Below are 20,170 nucleotides of genomic sequence, written 5' to 3'. Positions count from 1 at the left end.
GTCGACTGACTTAGTCCTACAAAAATGGCAACATTATCTGAAACTTAAGAGAGAAGCTAAGGAGCTAATTATTGCTAAAAAGATCAAACAGGTCAACAGGCGCATTGAGAAGTCGATTTTAGACGCTGGGAAATCTCAAGGTCGTCAATTTTTTAAATACTTATCACGTCTTCGCAAAACAACATCTCAACCTGGTTCAACCCTTTTTAGGGGTTTTAACACTAACAAGTAAGAATGGACTAGTAAGTCGAAAATGGTTCTTAGGCTGTCTGAAACACGGCCACCTAAATTAATGGCTTTAAAAGTCGCTTGATGCCTTGGGTATTAGCCTAGCTGATTATTATGATTATTATTAATTTCAAGAGGGGTACATTACCCCCCGTTCCTACGCCACTTAAACACACTGACAGCTAGGAGCTAGGAGCAAAAAACACAGCACTCCACACAAGGAGAACGCAACCCGTCAAAAGTCGTGGATTTTCTTGTGTACATTTTTCATTCGTTAGACGCTTTAGCGCCTGCTACCGTCGGAAGGGGAAAATTCGGAAATTGTCTTCCCCCCGCCCGTAAAACGTGCAGTGTAAAGGCTCGTCCAATGAAATTTGTACACAACACTGCATTAGCGTGTTTAAAGGCTAGTTGCGTTCTCCTTGTGTTTGTTGCTCCTAGCTGACAGGGTACATCAGTTCTGCTATGAAAGCAATTAATTTTTTGTTGGGCAATGAAGCAAACCTCACGCAACGGAAAAAAATCAAGCATGCCCAATTTATTCAGAGTATGAATGAGCTCGTATGTACACAACGAAATATTTAATAAAACGTTTGGCTATAGTATTGTGGCACAAATTTCAATACCCTTACAGAACAAACTATAAGAAATAATAAAAAAGGAATAATTTTAAAATTTTAATTGAACTGAAATTTACCCCCTAGCTACAGCACCGGAAATAGGGCTATAAACATCCATAAATATAATTGGCTAGATCTGCTGAAGAAGAGAAGCTACTTGACTTTCAGCCAGATTTTTCAAACACCAGTGTGGCCCTTTAACTTTACTTTAGAGAAATATTTGAACAATTTTTAATGAGTTTAAGCAAAGTCCATGCTATGAGAAGCCGGTATAATTTTTTACGCGTTTTTCATTTTCCATTCTTTCCACTATATTGGATTCGTTTTTTGTTGGAATTTGGATAGTAGCATCTGTCTGGAGAACAATGTTATTGGAGAGAACCAATTCGACGTTGTCATCTATAGCCGGAAAGCCCAAAAGGCGACGGCAAGCAATCATCGCACGTATTAAAGGTCCACAGAATCGTTTGAAATATTCGGATCGAATTTCACGTGGCTTCTCCCCTTCCCTCTTCGGTTCGCGACTGGAACCCTCTCCCAGAGCCCTTGAACTTCTTGAAGGCTATACCAAGTAGCTCTCAATACACCAATTCGCATATTACATACAGGGAAACAAACCTTTAGAAACCGGCATCGAATATAAAATTTTAATTTCGTATTTCTACACTAGATGACACCAGCGTGGATATTTTGGCGCAAAATTTGAATAAAAAATTAAATTTTTATATTTATTATATAATTTAAGTTCTATTTCAAGCTGAAAGTTTATATACAATATTTTAGAAAATATAGTTATTCAAAATTTCAGCTTTTAAATAACCACAATTTAAATTAGACTTTCGCGGATATTATCATTTTTGTTATTTCGGATTGTAAACTGATGGCGCCATCTAGTAACAAGTAGGTTATTAAAAATGTACACACAATGGTGGTACCCCTGTAAAAGGGTCTTCTCCCTTCTTATACGCGTATTAGTGTATTCTGAAAGGAACTTTCGGGTTTCCTCGAAGCCACTGTTTAAATTCCAAGTGTCTTGACGTGATGGCTTTCGGACCTTTTGTCGGGCTTAAGCTGAACTAAAGAACACGTGACTTAGGCATATCTTCGCTTAACCCGTGACTCTGCAGTCCCACCCTCAATCCTCAAAATTCAAACGTTGCTGAGGGTAGGAATAGCAAGATGGTTGAGGGAGTGCTTTAAGAATTGCTGATCAACATAAAAACAACCACAACTAGTTTTACGCAAGCGGGCATTAAAACTAACAAGAATCTAAGATATATTTATTTACTATAGCTGGGGTACCCGGTATTTCCCGGTGAAATATTCCAACTTGTACAACTAAGGAAAAAGCATTTGTGAAGAAAATCCGGTACATACATCTTTAGAATAGAACGCTGCAATAACTGTCTCAACGCATAGCACCGTACCCAATAACCATGAATAAATTCATGATATAACCAACTGGTTAATGACAATATAAACCAAGTATACGTTGATTACATACTAATTTGCCTTTTATTATACGGCCTAGTGTCTATAGACGAGGGTTTTTTTAAAAAAATCAATAATTTAAGCTTTTTTATCTTAAAATGGAAATTTTCCCATTGAAAATAACATGGGATTTTGACCAATTCCAAGGGTCCCCCCCCTGTGAACCATTTTACAAAATTGAAAAAAAAAATTAAAATACCAAAATTATAAAAAAATTGATAAAAATTGAAAAAAAATCAAAATTGGTCACATTTTTATAAATTTTTTAAATTTTTTTCACAGGGAAATCGGTCAAAATCCCATGTTATTTTATGTTGCCCATTGAATAAAATCCCTTTAGGATTTTTCAAGTTACATGAAGGTCTACCAATCCCCCGAGTTTGAACAAAATCGGTGTGTAACACCTCGGGTAGTCTCCTTGTAAGAAACTCGGTCTTTTGGCTAAGAACAAAGTGTAGTATCTTGTATATAGCGGATATACCTAATTATTAAATTAATTCAATTAATTAAAGTTGTTTTTCCGACCGTAACCGTCGAAAACCACGGTCAGGGTACCATGAGATAGTATACCAAATGTGGTCGACCTAAGTTGAAAACTGCAGATTCCTATAGCGGACAAACATATATACAAACACTCATCTTTATATATTAGATTTAAAAAAAACAAAAACTCAAATGAAAGTACCGTAAGAAAACAGCAAGGGGGGTGCAGAGGATGTGACCTGGGTGGTATTTTTTTTATAAACGACTTCATTAACTACACAAAATTAATAACTTACCTGTTAAACGTTCCTAGCGCCGATACTGAGTGTAAATGAAGGTTGAAATGCTATTTTGAAAATCTCTAAAAAATCTAACTCGTTTTGGAACTAAGGTAAAGAAATGGAAATGAAAAGAGGGACAAGCACTTCCCGCCATACTCACCAGATAGCACTTTTCAATAGGCAAGGGCTGCATCTGGTGGAAATGGTGGTCTTCCCTTGTCCATACCCTCTCCATTTTCTCTAGAATAAATATGGCTGATGACCTTATGTTCCACGATTCAGTGAAAACTTTTCAACACCCCTGTTTATGAGAGTGAACGCTATCAGGAAGCCTTGCTTTTAGTATAATCATAGACTTAGAAAGGTTTCATTTCTTAGTCCATAGTATAACTACGGTTAAATGACCAAAAGTATATAATTCTAAGTTAATTTGTCGATAATACTTGTATTGAAGAAATGGGCGTTCCCAAAAATGGGCGTTACCAGTAACGTAGACCAGGAATTTTTCCGCAACAAAACCCGCTTTTAAGTTTTGACTGTATTAAATTTTCACAACCCCACTACCCCCTATAACATTTAACACTCCCCAATTTGAACAAATCTGTCTACAAGTCTGTGCTACTGGGCGTTACCGCAAAGCGTCACTAAAAGTAGGCGTTCCCAGGGCAAAACCTTGACGTGGCGTGAATCAAGCAAATAGCGTTATTATATTCAAATAAATAATTTGAGGCTAATGCGTTTTGAATCTCGATTTTGCATTAGCATTAAGATGGGCTGAATGACGCTTTTAGCAACTTGGGTCATTACAAAAGGTAATACTAATATTCGCGTCAATGCGAAAAGAGCTCTATTCTCTGGCTTCAATGGAAACGTCCGCCTTGAGGGAGAGATAAAATAAGTACAGGCTTTCAGGGAACTTTTCTTTTGTACAGTTAAATCTCTTTTATCTCTATTGACATAGAGCTGATAGTTTTAAAAGCTTTTGGCGGTGTTCAAGGCGAAAATGTGGTAGTAACGCTCAACCCACACTTTATTTGGTTAAACGCTCTTGAGGCTGGAAGGAATAATTATTTAAATTAGGGGTCATTAAAAGAAACCGTGTTGTATTGTATAATTAGAAGTAGAAATGCATTATACGTTATATCAAAAGTACCTTAATAACATTTGTATGATGCGTGCTATTCTCCGATAGCTACTTTTATTTATAGTGTAAGTAACGTAATACTAATAAGTAAAACTCTTGAGTAATTTTTTAATATGTCCTTTTTCCAAAATGACACTCAATAAATATGGAAATAGCGCCACCCAATGGCTGCGGAATAGTGGATACATCCTCCTAGATTTCCGGCTGGGGTACAAGCAATGTACTTGAAATTCAAAATCCCGTACGCAAAATTTGCGAATGTCGAACTCCTTGTATCAATCTCAATGATTAATATTTTTCAGTATAATATTATTAATCCAAGCTGCCAGAATATATTAACAAAAATCTACACGGCACAACAAAGATTTACTGAAAATTGAAACTCTTTCGTGGAAAAATAACGCTTACTTTGGCAAAATACTGATGAATGATTGAATCTGAACGCTGCCTACGTTAATCAAGGCTCGTGCGAGGCTACCTTTTTTAATTTTTATTTGGCCGGAATCACTCACTGTGAGCGCTGTTCCCTGGACGTGGGTGACGTCACACGTATTTCAAATTGTCGTTTTTCCCGGGATTTCAAGTCTGTGTCGTCTGCTATTTGTATCTGCGGTCCTGTGTATGGACCAAGAATCTAAGGGGACTCACTCATCCAGATATTTTGACACGGTAGGCGTGGCCTAAATCCGAAGGCTTACTGAGGTACAACAGCCGCTTTGAAGCGCTTCAAGAATAGAGTAATGGCACTGTTATACGTCACACGACGTCACCCATGCTTTTTCCTATTCATAAAAAATTTGAGCCCACAATGGCGGCCATGGCTACTACTCTATTCTGTTCAACTATCACTACGATAAGCTTTGGCGACAGTACGTGCGATAAAGTTAGGTTAGGCAAATTAGTTCATTAAATTTTTTAAGTTAAGAAATGAAATGGATTCCAGTTAATTTGATTAAAAAAAACCTCAGCCAAATACGGGTTACTGGTTATTTTTACGTAAAACAAATGTTTAATTACGATTACTTTAACTTTTAAAGAACCAATTTCCAACATAAAAGGTCTAAAACTTACTAAGCCTCATCATTTAACCGATAACAATGGCGCCATTTTGTCAAAATAAAATTATCCTTGATTTTCTTATTCCCAGTGTTTTCGCGTGCTTTTTAAAGCCTGAACAGTGAGTCCCCTTTGATTCTTGGTCCATGATGTGGTAATGCGTTTCCTACATTACCTTAACATTTTTGTAGATCTATAATCGCTTTTTGGGTCGCCACAAAAACATTGGGAGGTATAGTGTTGGATTTTTTATTATTATTATTCCCCCCTCTGGAGGTGCGTGTGTGGATTGTATTAATGACAATAAACCTAATCTGGTACTAATTTTGATATCTCGAACGAGATTCCGTTTTTGAAACTCCCTATTACGAAATCGATCCATAATTATGTCTATTATGTTACTTATGGTGATAGTGAGATTAGCCAAACTAGACCCACCCTGAAAGACCGGTGAAATTTAAGAAATTATAGGAAAACAGTCTGTGCACAATAAAACTATGTCTACATTCTATCAATGCGTTTTCTATCACTGGCTTAATCTGTCTAAATTATTGTGTAGAGTATGAATTGTTTCTTAAAAAGTGGTAATATAGTAATACCATAAGTAACATAATAATATAAATATGACAATTAACAAAAAATTATCATCGAACTGATTTTCAGAATTATTGCGTAATAAAATATTATTTTATCATAAGTAACATATTAACCGTAAGTTATTTTTAATGATAATTTTGTGACTGAAACTAACATTCTCGCCAGTCCCTTGTAGTAGTATAATATGGCTTGGGACTATTTTAGACACTAGGGGGCTCTATGTTAAATAAACCTTGATTGCGCAATAACTCTGAAAATCAGTTCGATGATATTTTTTTGTTAATTGTCCCCTAGTGTCTAAAATAATCCCAAGCTATATTATCAGAAGTAAATGAACCGAAGTTATTAGATTGCTATACTCCCCGTGTGGGAGGCGTTTTCCTTATGAAGTTAGTAAGTTACATTTTGACCTCGAATTTGAAATTTTGCGCGCTCCTAGGCCGAAAAAATAACGTTTTGGTTTTAATGAAACTTTTTTTATACTTAGAAATAGCTATACCCACAATTCCCAAGTGCAATGTATCGCGTCAAAAGACGGGGATATTAGCTTTTATTTGACTTGATTTTCTCATCATTTTCATAACGAAAACGCCCTCCGATTTTGAGCGCTATTTCAATAACTTCGGTTCATTTACTTCTGGTTTTATATTAATAATCAACAACAACAATCAGTTAAGCTAATACCCAACAAAGGACTGGCGAGAGTGTTAGTTTCAGTCAGAAAATTAGCATTAAAAAAAACTTACGTTGAATATGTTACTTATCGTGATACCCGTATGCCTTAGACTACCGGAAAAAACAACTTTTAGGCGTTTTGTATTTTAAAATATAATTTCCTTCTCTGGTATGAACCTTTATTTTTTGTGGTTCAGCGCCCAATTAAATTAATTTCGTGTGGGACTGAATAGAACTCCGCCTATGTTACCGCGAGACAAAAAAAGAGGTCCAAAAATTTATCCTCTCCTCCAACGCGTTAATTTATATTCCTTGCCATTTAAAATAGCCACACCCAAAGGCCAAAGACATTCATATTTATTGTTACGCTGTTTCCGAAAATGGGAGCACTGTTATATAACAGCCGCTAGAAAATTTATAGACACATTTCGTCTTTGTATTTTATAAAATTGAAAGCTTAGAATTATTTAACATCTCGTATCTATATATTTCTTCCTGTTAAACCTATCGGTAGGTATTTGAAATTAGGTAATCCACCATACGAAATTTTATACTCCCTGAAAAGAACATCGTAAGCTAATCAAACATAATTAAGGAACAACGGGAATAAAACGTAAAGGTCAGACCCTCGATACCAAAAAACTCCGCTAAGTTTTCGTTGGAAATCGCCTCTTTCCAAGGTCTTCTTATAGATTTTATCATAAGTCGATAAAATTTTTACATAAGTGCGACAAGAAAACTTTTTACTAACAAGGAGACATCCTGAAGTGTAACCCACCGATTTTGTTCAAACTCGGGGGATTGGTAGACCTTCATGTATCATGAAAAATCCTAAAGGGAATTTATTCAATTGGCAACCGTTTTGCCATGGCAACGAAATTGTATTTTGACAACAACAAATGGAAATTTTCTCATTGAAAATAACATGGGATTCTGACCGATTCTTAGCCCCCCCCCCCCCCCCTGTGAAAAATTTGAACAAATTTCAAAATTTCAAAAATGCCAAAAAAAGAAAAAATAAAAAAATTGACAATAAAAACATCACAATTGATCAACTTTTGATCAATCCCATGTTATTTTCAATGGGAAAATTTAATATTTTGTATTGTCAAAAACATTTTTCGTTGCCATGGCAAAACGGTTGCCCATTGAATAAATTCCCTTTAGGATTTTTCATAATACATGAACGTCTACCAATCCCCCGAGTTTGAACAAAATCGGTGGGTTACACTTCGGGATATCTCCTTGTAAGAGCATTTCGCTTCATGGACTATTCGCGACCGAAACGAGTCTAGGTGGCGTAACGGTACTAGCTTCTCCAAGGTTGCGCTTATGATGTAGCGTCTGCTGCAAACAAATTAAAAAGTCATAAGAGCGTTTTTTCTTAAAAACAAACTTATCAAAATATAAGCAAACGATGCAAAATTATATTAAAATGTGAGTATCATTAATTATAAAGTCAAATTTACGAATGGCGACGAGGAAAAACTAATAGCATCTGCTTTAGCCGCTATCTAGGTTGACTGGGAGACAACCTATGGCCTATGCAATTGCCACCCTGAAAAATGGTTATTTCAGCTCAGTATTAAGTAATTTAATTAGCCACATTTCGTTAAAAGTAAGAAAAACGGAATCGATCTTTTTATAAATGTAATGCGAAAATATTATTTTCTAAATAATAATAACGATATTTTCTAAGTACAGACTATCACCTATAACATTTTATATATTTGGCGATGATCGTTGCTTAAATTTTTTAAATAACGTACGAGGGCCTCACAATGCTTGTCTATCCCACTATTAGGGATTAGAGGTGGGAATTCCCCCCCCCCCCCCCCCAATTACTAAAAGGCAATCCTTCAAAAAGTCCCATTGAACACCTCTGGCGCCGAAATGTTGCTACGCCCCTGCCGTATTGTGTCCGCTAGCCAATTTCTTCCTCTGGTGTCGACACTCTATGAATAGCTCTAAGTAATATATTCTTCAACGAGGCATACTTATGGTAAAAATATAGTAGACTTATGGTTTTATCGACCACCACGCGAGGATCCCGGAAAGATATTGATTAAAAAACCTTTAATTTTGCCTCTCTTCTTAATAAAAGAAAGCTGTCGGGAGTAACTTGTTTTTGATAAGAATCTGGCAAAAGGGCCCGAAACTTTTACAATATTTCCGTTTATTTTATTTTTAGCGAAGAGCCGTTGCAGCTGTGACCTCTCGAACTTATTGATAGTTGATCCTTCTACTGCCTGTCTAGAGACAGGCTTAAGCGGGGCCGCCAGAGTGAGTAAAGTCTGTCTGGTCGTATCTGAACCTACATAAATTAAATCCTAGTACTTCGCCGATTCTTGGACTATTTTTAAAGGCGCTTTGGGGGAAATTTAATGCTGGGGTAATAGCACTTTGTGTTTCCCAGTACACTACACCCTTTATTAGTATTATCTAATGATAATACCATAAGCAACATAATAACTATAAGTATGACACTTCCTATTGCTTTAATGCTAATTTTCTAACCGAACCTTTTTTCGGCACTGATACTCTCTTCAAGCTGTGACTTGGACTCGCGACTTACCGTTTTGGATGACTACGTTTTGATAAAAATTTAAGCCTAATATCGGCGAGCACGTTCTGGAGTCGCGAGGGGCTTTGGCTTTGTTTTGAAGCCCACGTGCGAATCTCGCGTGATAAAAAACAACATGAGCTCGTGGCGCCGAGAAACCTTTTTTAATTTTTGTCATTTTAGCCTAATATTCCGCCTATCTATCGGAAACCAGATATTTCGGCTTAGCGGAAGTCTCGCGTATTTTAGACACTAGAGGGCTCTGTGCTGAGAAAACATCTTGATTACGCAATAACTATGAAAATCAGTTTGGTTGTAAATCTCGTTAATTGTCATACTTATTGTTATTATGTTACTTATGATAATACTAATATGCAAAATATATCGCACAAATGAAAAATCTAAATCTGTGAATTATATGTATATTCCAATTTATTCCAAGTAAAAATACCTCTACATATTATGGTAAAACAACTGGTAAATAACGCTGTTTGCCCATTAAAAATATAGAAGAGGAATAAGACTTTATGTAGTTTGAGGTTCTAAAGTTTAACTAATCAAGGCCTAGCTGTTATATATATATTTCAAAAACTAAAGATTATATGAATAAAATTTTATAACTTTATTTTAAAGTTTACAATTTACACATATTTTATGAGTGTAAATATCTAGTTTGTTTGTTTTTGCAAAATATGGATATAAATTAATTTTTTTACGCATTTTTAATTAAGTTATATAACGTAAATTAAAAATATTGTGACTAGAGTTATAGTTAACAAAAACATAAGTTAATAAAATACTTTTCTACTAACTTTGTTCAAAACTGGAATAACGTCAGGAACGTGTTATGAAGACAAGTATCTCGCACGTTATTAGTCAGGGGTTAGTCGCTGAAATTTCAGATTTGTCAGCAGTTTGGCCTCTTCAATTACTTTTTTTTTGTGGAACCCAAAATAAGGCGCCGTTTTCACTACCGATTTTTGCGGTTGTCATTCGTGATCTTATGTGCTTGGACCAAATCAAACAAATCGGCCATAACTCTCAGCTGTTGTGCAATTTTTTTCCACTGATCAGTTTGATCCTTTGCTTCTTTTGGAGTACTAAATCCAAGAATAGAAAACGAGATATTAGACAGACGTTGCGTTCTGTAACTCCGAAAATTCTTTCTCGATTTCTTAAAATACGGAGTTGCGTTTTATTCAGCTTAAATGAGCACCTTTTTTTCTCTGAATCCATAATATCAAGTAAATTTTGTGCATTAACTACACTGTCGTTCAACACTATCGAATCTGATGATGAGACTGTTCTGTTTGTCTCTCAAGTCGTTATGTTCACAATATTATGTTGTAATGCAGTGCAGTACACTTGTAACTCGTCCCAAAACACGTTTCAACGTGTCTTTGTGCCCATGATTATTCTCAATCCCTATTGGCTACCATTTTAGACGAGTTTGACCTATTACGTAAAGGTATGGTCTTTCCTATTTGTATGACGTAATGATTTGATTCTATTTTGGACAGAATGCTCCGACCTCCCCCTTTCAATCAATACATCTCCGCGATATAAAAGTGTATTTATTTTTTGGGTAAACGCGTGCACAGAATATGCACTGTTAACCGCGACCACGACGATGGTACGTGTTTGGACTTCTGATTGATTATAAAGTTATTCCAATCTTTATTTTTATTTCTTAAGTGAAAAATCGCCTCTTTGATTCCCTTAAATTTATCATTTTTTTCAGGGCCATTTCGGACCGTTTGAGGAAAAAAAAAATATATTCCTTTTCGTGTAAAAAAACGCTTTTAGGATTAAGTCCCAAGAAGTAAAGCAAGCGTGTACGAGAATGGACAAGCACTCTATTCTCTTTTGAAGGTCAAATAAGGCGGGCTATATTTACGTCCATTACTGATTGGTTAAATTTGGCGCTCCCTTTTCGTTTAATGGTCCGCTATCCAATAGAAAGCTTTCACAGAATGGCAGCCCGGGTTTCTTTTTTTAACGCGCTTTCAAAATCCATCCAATTTCAAAAGTTTGGTGTTCGTATCTTTTATCCGGAGAACGGGATTGCGTCTCCGCGGGTTTTGCGCCGTCAATTTCCGCTAGTTTCGTGTTTTTTAATCGCTTCCATATAAAACGGTATTTTATGTAGCTGCAAAGTGAATTGTTTTTCTGCTTTACGTCAGCCGTATCTTATTTTCTATTCCGCATTGAAAATAAACTTCCAATACACTTGTTTGGACGCGGATAATATCAACAAAATCTAAGCCTCGGCTTGGTTATTTTTTTCCCTCTTGGTCAAGAAGCCTTGACTTCTAACAGCCATCTCATGCCCACGTTTAAGGAGAAAGTTGCAGAATTTTTACGCCAGTTGTCAACTGGAAATGACCCCAAATGCGAAATGAAATCACCCTGCACTTCCCCTACTACGGGGACTTTCATTCATAGATATTTGAGTGGGTAGGTGAAAGTGTTTCGTTAATTCCTATATTGCGTTATTTCAAAATATACAGTGAATAAAGCATCCAAAATGAAAATATAATTTTTTAACATTGACTACTGTTTTCCTTGAGGCTATTTCACCCAGTTATATAGTGGCCTATATTCATGACCCTGTTTGGTGTTCAATATTTTTATTTTTGCTTAGGGAAGCGAAAAAGAATCAACCAGACATTCTCTTTGGCAAATCTTGTTACGACTTGCCAGTTAAGGACATAAGCCGTATTTTACCAGACGTTACGGGTGCATTCACGGGTCCTGCTGGTGGTTTGACCAAGGTAAATCGTCGCCAAAGAGCTCTCAGTGTGTCTGACCCAGATGTTGACTTTATCGATGAAGATTGCATTTTGGGAGATGATTTGAGAGATGATGACCATTCCAATGACGGTAATCTAAATTGTTAATATTGCTTAAGGAGACTTAAAAAAACAAAGCCTTAATAGTAATTGTTATTTTGAATAAAGCTAATGCCAATATTGGCAGACAAATTTTTGTGGTTCATCGCTGAATCAAAATAGTGATTGTGTAATATCTGCCGGACCTTGTGTCTTTCTGTATGCCAGCCGATGGCATTGAGAAGTGTTATAGGCCTATAATTTATATTCATAGGCTGAAATGGGAAAGAACTGGCAAATTTATAAAAAAAATAATTGTATTCAGACCTGATTTAAAAAAGTTTTTTTTCTTTGTCTAGATATAAATAAAAATGACATAAAATCTTCAGACAATCAATACTCTGATGAGCCTCATTTTCCTGATGAAAGTGAAGAAGTGGCTGGGATTCCAAATTGGAATCGCCCAACAAGTTATGGCTATGGAATTGCCACTACTCTTTACGAATGTCATCCTTTTACGAGACAAAATGCTGGTGAACCTATTGCGGATGCGTTCGGCATATGCATTAGAGCTAACAGCGCTCTTATGGCTTTGGCTGATGGTGTTAATTGGGGAGAGAAATCCTGTTTGGCTGCTCGATGTGCTGTCCACGGTTGCATGGATTACTTAAACAAAGCTCTTTACAGAGAAGGTGGACAAATGGATACTACTTTGGTAAGCCTTCGCTTAGTATGTTAGTGGAATTGCTGAATCGTTATTCTTTTATGTAAATCTTTGTTTAATCTCAAACAGGATGTGTTTGTTTGCTTGCTACGTTCGTTTCACGCGGCTCATAACTTGATCTTACAAGAAAATGGACTACTCACTACTTTATGCGCTGCCGTGATTTGTCAACTAAAAGACAGTGATAAGTTTATCGTGTGTACATGCAATGTTGGAGATTCACTAGCCTATGTCTTCAGCCAAACCTACGGAGTCAGAGAAATCACCCAAGGTAGGAAATGCTTTTTCATTTTTTTTTGGGAGAGGGGGGGGGGAGCTCAACTTCTAAATGCTTGGGAGCACTTTTATACTGGTGGTTAGAAATAACTTAGAATATGCATTTAGCTATCCTTGTACTTAAATAGTTTGAGTGATACTATATATTTTCCATGTAGTAAACTAATACCAATTTGTATACATATATTTAATTTATGTAAAGCTCTAATAGTTAGTTTTTAGGTATGTAATTTCATCCCATTCAAATTTACAGGAGTAAGGGATTTTTTTGCTTTTCATAATATGCGGTATTGATTTTGTTTAAGGCCAATGACTTATAAATATTGTTCCCTCAGTTTGTTGGGGAAATGAGTAGACATAGTGATTTTTATGTTTGGTTAAAATGCCTAAACTAAAACATTAAATTATTGAAAATGGGAAACTTAATAAATCTAAGACTGCCATATATTTCATAGTATGATTGAGGGTGGGGGAATCACTAATTTTCAATTTCCTTGTAAGAACCAAATTTTATTTCCATTGCTTTACAAATATATTTTTTAATCAATTACTTGAGTCGTATTATTATTTTACTGGTTTTTTTAGACATCTTAGCTTTTTGTTAGTTTTAATTAGTATTACCAAAAGGCCACTTACTTTCTTAAAAGTCCAGACCAGTGGTTAATAGTGGCCAATAATGTATTTAAAAGTAATATTATACGTACAAAGAAAAAATAAATAGTTTTAAAATTTCAAACTACTTATTTTACGGTAGTCATATCATACTTTCATTAGCCTTAATACAACAAAAAATAGTAAAATAATTACAAGTTGGAATGCAATGTCTTTATGATATATAGTTTTTAAATTTTTTCAATAAATAACATACTGCCCATTATTGTCCAGTAAACTCCTAATTGCCCATGGTGGAAAAATATATTGTCCATATTAATGCAGTCTGAATTTTTCCACTTTGGAACATTGATTTCAATGCCTGCTTGTGTAAATCTAGTTGCTGTGGTTGTTTTATCTTGTTCTTTAGTTCTTAAAGCAATCCCTCCACCCTCCTGGCATTCTAGAATTGTATTTTTTTAAATTGTGGGCAATTGTTTTTGAAGGTTCTCACGACATTTATTCCATGCGAGATATGAGAGATGCTCTGGGTGCTCTTGGTCCAGTTGATGGTCAAAATCCCGAACTCAACAACTTAACAGTGGCTATGACTGTCGTGGAGGAAGGGGACATTGTGTTTTTAACCAGTGACGGTATATCTGACAATTTTGACCCTGTTGTTGGTAAATTTGCATTGGCAAAGAAACCGAGTAAAGCAACTACTCCGGGTGTGTCAAAAAATGGAGGAGGTATTAGTCAGAGCTCTGGGCCACATCTTTCTCCGTTTGACAATCGTAATGACAACAAAGGGGAGGTTTCCGGTAGTTCCCCTACGCAAATCAATCCTTTTATGCCAATGGTAGAGGCCCATCAGAGGCACGAACTGACTTTGCTTAGGATGGAAGATTTACTGCGGAATGGGGTGAACGAAGGAGATGGGCCGTGCGAAACTGCCAAAGATCTCTGTGACATGATGATTGACTTTGCCACCAAACTAACCGTAGCCAAAAGAAGGATCTTGGAGGATCCAGATTTGTACGATAATTACGAGGACGGAGGAGATCCTTCCACGATAGCTATGAATGGTTCCGAAGCTCCACCTTTGCAAGTGAATGAACAGAGAATGAGGAGAAGGAAAGTAGGCGAAAAATTAGCCATGGTGCCTGGAAAATTAGACCACGCTTCAGTTGTAGCTTACCAAGTAACCAACTTTGCCAAGCAAAATGCCAAAGAGAAAACTGGTGGTAAAGCTACTGTAGGATATAAAAAGTCTTCAGCCACAAGTACTACTGCGGATAAATTAGAGTTAACGAAAGAGCCCAAAAAAGAAGTATCTTTAGACACTAATCAAAGTATAGTACATAAAGAACGAAATAAGAACAGTGGCAGACATCACTCTAAATCCCATAAAGAACACGGGAGTCCAAAGTGTAGTGTTAAAAAGGAAAAGGTTAAAGCTACTATTTCCAATCCAGAATCCAGGGTATAGTTCTGATCTGGTGTTTGTTTATTCAAAAAGGACAAGTTATCGGAAAGAGTAGTTATTTTCAATATGGAGTACAAATAATTTGAGAAGAGATTAATTTCTTCTCTGAGCCATTTTTATTTCTGAATTGAGTTTTGGTAAGTGGTTGGTATGTTTTAGATGAAAATTTTTAGATGCTAGAGTTTAGAGAGATAAGTTTCTCGTTAAAAAAAGGTTAAATGAAACTGCTGCAATAATAGACTACGCTTTTTTCGTTTGTAATTAAGTTTGCCTAGTTTTATATATGTTGTTTAACACAACCCTATGATGTTTTAGAGAAATTCCTTATACAGGCCCCATACCCTTCCTTTGGGTCTAAACCAAACCTAACGATTTAAAGAATCTAAATATATAATAAACAGGGTTAAATTGAATCGGCCCAACCAATTTATCATTAAAATTTAAATATGGCTAGTACCAATGCTCATGGTTAGGACTTCCTTATGGCTCAAAAGAGATATAGTACCCGTTTCAGTTTCATTCAGCTTTGTGGGATGCTAAGGAAGCTTATACAAATTATAATTATCTAATTGTTTTGCCAGGATATAAACGTAATTAACGTGTTAAATTTTAAATATGAGCTTGCTAATGTAAGGCGCTTCTAAACATTGTATGTTCCTATTTACGCGCTTTCGAAAATATAGTTTACAGTTTACTTTAAATACTCGGTGCTTAGAAGAGTAGCTACAAAATATATATATGTATATATATCAAACTCGATCTTATATCAAAGGCCAAAATTTAATTGCAAATATTCTCAGATTTCTATCAAATGATTTAAAACTGCAATCCGACTAGAAAATAATACTTTATTATAATTATTTTCGGGATTATATTCCAAAAATTTGTTGTGCCATTTTTGATTATACTGCCATTTTCAATTAATAAGCATTCTAATATTTCTTTTTAATTCTTGGACACTTTTTAACTTGAGTTTTTGGTAGTAATAAGTGGTGTTGAATGTTTTTTAGAAGTTAAGATTTCTGGGTTTTTGGTATTTGTAAGTGGGTAATTTGATTCGTGTTTTAACGTAGGTAATTTTTGATAATCGATGAAATACTTCTTAACACTAGTGTTGAAAGTCTGCTCCTTTTACTAAGTCATATCAGCTATCTTACGATTTTGCCATGGGTTTCTTATATGTTACAAGATATATAGTAGGTGTTTTTTTATTCTTCGCGCCGGGGTTTTCGTGATCCCTTTTCCCTTCTTAGTGTGATATTTATTCTAAAAGTGCACGCAATAGGTGTTACTATGTTTTGTATTCCATCTTTTCGCTGAAAGAAATACATTCCATCCATTTATAAATGTGTAATACAAATTGCAATAATTTATTAAAAAAAGATTAATGGAACTTCATAGAACACATTTTTCTGGGTGTTAATTAAGATTGATTTTATTTGGCAGAATTTCAAAAAATTTATTGTTTAAAATAAACAATCTTTGGGTAACTTCAGAGAGTTATTGGGGTTCAAAATAAATTAATTGAGGTTTATTTGATTGATATGTGTAATTTCTATCAAGCGTGAAAAATGGCTAAAATGCTGTATGACAATTTTGAAGTTTCAATAATTTTTTAGGAGAATTTACACCCAAGTACTTTATTAACAATTGAGCTATTTGGTTGTTGTAAGTTTATTTAATCGCTTGTTCTCAGTTAGCTAAATGTTGTGAGGTTATTTTTGTACGGTTTATTTTTCTTCTTTATTATACATAGTGATCTAGTCATTGTTAATATAACCTCTTATCTTTTGGGGATGGTCTTTTTAATGTAACAAATCTCTTCCATCAATAGTAAAAATATGCTAATTTAACGCAGTAACAGCAGTCTTGCCCATAAAGAATATATATATGAAACAATCTATGACTAACCTAAATGCGTGTAGGTTTTAGACCTATAAATAAATATAATCTAATTTTCCATAGCTATAGAGAATTTAGATGTAGTTTAGGTACAGATTGAGAATGTGAAACAAATGCAAAGTTTCCCCCAGAGTGCTCGTGTAGCGATCGATCTGAAAGAAAGAAAAAATTAGTATATTAGGAATTATAAAGAGAGTATAAGAAAAGTGAAGAAATTTAATAGAAAAAAAATCATGTTTTCAGCATTTTTAGGAATGCGATATGATATAGATGCCAATATCAGGTGTCAATTTATTTTAAATTATAAAAATAAAATGATTCAAATGGACTCGCTTTTGTTTGAATTTTTTCTTATTAATTTCATTTAAAATTATGCACCTTAAATACATTTTTCTCATTGTTACAAAAATGGAATAGTTTTCTCCTTTATTTTTTTTGAGTGTAAGATTTTTTGGGGAAAAAAAGACTGGTGACTAAAATGAAACGTTAAGTTGGTCTCTTTTCACCAAACCGTTTGTTGAGCTGCTTTGGCCGTACAAAAGTTTCACAATGATGGTAGTTATATGACTAGTAGAAAGAATTTTAATATTTAATCGTACGAGGGAGGGCATTTTTTTCATTTTATATAAGTTTCACTGGCAATATTATTTTAAACATATTAAATTCAACTTGCGAAGATTTTTTAAGTTATACCAAACATTATCCCTGCACAAACAGCGAACAATTCACAAGGGCAAAAGTTATTTTAAGAAAAACAATTTGTTAGCGGTGTAGTGGTCATCTTGTAGGAAACACAACATACTCATTTTAATGGATTTTTTTACAAGTTTAAAATTTTTTAGTTAATTTCTCGTGCTTAGCGCCTTTTTTCACGGGATGATTTAAGGTTGACTTTAAGTTTATATTTACACTTATCACTACACAATAGCAAACTATTCAGGCTTTATTTAATTTGCGTAACAACGTTCGGTAACCACGATGATTTTTTTGATATTTAGTGGTCAAAAATAGTGAACACGTTTTAATTTTTTTTTCGGGCGCAGCTGTACATTTTTATTTAGTTCTACAGTTTTTTAAGAAATATTTTTTTCTTTCTTACGGTAAAAAGCACTCGCAGAATATCAGCTAAGACTTGTATAAGGAGTCTCCGTTTTCATTTAAAAAAACGCCACTTTTCCAAAAAGGTCCCAAATTTTTAATGTATCTCCCATTTGTATTTCCCAATCCGCGTCCTAACCGAGTAATTTTTTAAATTTTGGTGACTTTAGCGTCCGAAGAGTTGTGCGCCCTTGGCAATTCTACTTGAGTGGGTCTTAATATTGGTTGGTTAATGGGACGATTGACCAACAGACCTTGAGTATCTGTACAAACGGTATATGGCATTGAGTTGGAAACAATATTGTGGTTAGTTTGTGGTCCGAGGGAGACGTGTAACTGCCTGATATTGGTCCCGTTTAGCCCGCACGGCGAAGAGTGGCCCGAATTTTGTAGCTGTGGTTGATGGTGGTATGGAGAGTGGGAAATGGAGTTCATAGCGAGCTGATTGTGTTGTTGGGGAGTACTGCTCAGATTGGTGGAGCCAGTGTTGTTACTAGGCGCCCCTCCGACGGTTCCTGTGCTGGCGCTACTGTGTTGGCTGCCGTTATGCAGACTGTTACTGCCGCACGTGGAGTGGGTCGGCCCCCCGCCGTAAGTCCTCGCGTGCAGCATCTCCCAGGAGGCCAACCTGGCGTGCAGTTCTTTGAAGGTGGGTCTTCTGGTGGCCATTTCGTGCCAACACTCGACCATCATGGCGTAAATGTGAGAAGGACAGTCTTCGGGACACGGCAAGAGCTGCCGCGAACGAATCATGTCGATCACTTCTTGATTATTGAAACCGTAATAAGGCTGTAAACCGTAACTGAACGTCTCCCACAGAACCACTCCGAATGACCAAACGTCGCTTTCCGTCGTGAATTTTCCGTACAGGATCGATTCGGGGGGCATCCAACGTACTGGCAGCAATGATTTTGATTGAACTCTGTAGTAATCCGACGAATATATGTCCCTGAAAAAGAATCATAATACGTTACATTTCATAACGACGTCGTAGCTAGGGTCTCGTCATACCTTGAGAGTCCAAAATCCGATATTTTAACCGTTAGCCCTTCCCCTACTAAACAGTTTCTGGCTGCCAAGTCTCGGTGAACGTAATGGTGGCCGGCTAAGTACTCCATTCCGGCGGCGATTTGTCGCGCCACCAGCAAGAAGTCGGCCAGATCCAATACGTGCACGTCGTTGTTGCCGCTGTCTTCGTCGGCTTCGCAACGAGGAGAATGGACGATCAGGTACTCGTGCAGGTCCCCTTGCGACATGTACTCGAACAACATGCTCAGAGGCTCCTCCCTGGTGCAAACTCCCAACAGACACACGATGTTTGGGTGATGCAAATCCGACATGAGTTCCGCCTCTCGCTGGAAATCTTGCCTGGTTTTCATAGTGGCGTTCTCTTTTAAGGTTTTGATGGCCACCGGCGTTATCCCGCCATTGACTTGTATGACGCCGATCAACTCTCCCCGGTAGACCTTTCCGAAAGCACCCTCTCCAAGTTCTTGAAGGAACCTGATGGCCGATAGGGGCACTTCAGGTACCCGCAGAACGTGTTGACCCCTGGGCAGAAGGGCCTTCATCTCCATCATCATTTGCTGTTGCTGGTTCTGCGTGTGATGGCTCTGTTGACTCGAAGGTCGTAGCGTCCCTCCTTGTCCGATATTGTTCCCCGGTCCTAGGTTTCCTGCTCCAACAGCAGCGCCCTTGGTAATTTTCGTGGTGGGAGGCGATGGCTTGCCACGATGACGCATGCACCATATCCCCAATAAGAGACCAATGAGAGCTACCAGGGCGATGCTTGGAAGCAAGATGTACAACCAGAGATAATCAACTGCGAAAAGAAACCCCGTTATTTGAAATACGTTTTATTCCCGATTCCGCAATTCGTACTTACCGCATTTGGGAATGTCACACGCTTCTTTCCTGACTCTGTCTTTGACGAAGCACCACGGTGTCGATTCGATGCCTCCCGGATTTCGACAATAATTATGTCCTCCTGCCAATTCGGGATAATCCGCGGTCCTTAGAAATATCTGGACGCTCCAGTATTGGCACACTAGACCTGATTTTGTCGTGGCTATCATGCCGCGGTAGTCCATTCCCGTTCCCACGTAACAGTTATGTTCTGTGGCC

At 36.5% G+C, this 20,170-nt stretch overlaps 2 protein-coding genes across 2 annotated transcripts in view; one reads left to right on the top strand and one right to left on the bottom strand.

Moving 5' to 3' along the window:
* The first annotated feature begins 11,168 nt into the window (after positions 1 to 11,168).
* Positions 11,169 to 15,978, top strand: LOC149941451 (PP2C-like domain-containing protein CG9801). The gene is made up of 5 exons (XM_090180036.1): positions 11,169 to 11,595; positions 11,783 to 12,021; positions 12,329 to 12,684; positions 12,763 to 12,964; positions 14,067 to 15,978. The coding sequence occupies exons 1-5, from the start codon at positions 11,465 to 11,467 to the stop codon at positions 15,047 to 15,049; spliced, it is 1,911 nt and encodes a 636-aa protein (XP_090036162.1). The 5' UTR covers positions 11,169 to 11,464; the 3' UTR covers positions 15,050 to 15,978.
* Positions 15,979 to 16,986: 1,008 nt separating this feature from the next.
* Positions 16,987 to 20,170, bottom strand: part of LOC149941450 (tyrosine-protein kinase transmembrane receptor Ror-like) — a 144,686-nt gene continuing 141,502 nt past the window's right edge. The window contains exons 6-8 of the mRNA XM_090180035.1: positions 19,932 to 20,162; positions 19,058 to 19,868; positions 16,987 to 18,995 (exon numbers count right to left, since the gene is read on the bottom strand). Coding sequence (XP_090036161.1) covers positions 18,197 to 18,995; positions 19,058 to 19,868; positions 19,932 to 20,162 — 1,841 coding nt within the window. The 3' untranslated portion in view covers positions 16,987 to 18,196. The remainder of the gene's footprint in view (positions 18,996 to 19,057; positions 19,869 to 19,931; positions 20,163 to 20,170) is intronic.

The sequence above is a fragment of the Leiobunum rupestre genome, chromosome 6, assembly GCF_980474605.1.
Source record: "Leiobunum rupestre chromosome 6, qqLeiRupe1.1.hap1, whole genome shotgun sequence".
In the NCBI taxonomy this organism is placed as follows: Eukaryota; Metazoa; Arthropoda; class Arachnida; order Opiliones; family Sclerosomatidae; genus Leiobunum; species Leiobunum rupestre.
Note: the sequence above shows the minus strand (reverse complement) of the source record. Positions and strands in the feature narration are given on the sequence as shown.

What these genes read in the sequence shown, in the direction of transcription:
- LOC149941451 (XM_090180036.1), top strand. Translation starts at nt 11,465, where the DNA reads ATGCCCACGTTTAAGGAGAAAGTTGCAGAATTTTTACGCCAGTTGTCA. An exon ending in GACAAATGGATACTACTTTG is followed by an intron (nt 12,685 to 12,762) that starts GTAAGCCTTCGC and finishes AATCTCAAACAG; the next exon opens with GATGTGTTTGTTTGCTTGCT. An exon ending in AGTCAGAGAAATCACCCAAG is followed by an intron (nt 12,965 to 14,066) that starts GTAGGAAATGCT and finishes TTGTTTTTGAAG; the next exon opens with GTTCTCACGACATTTATTCC.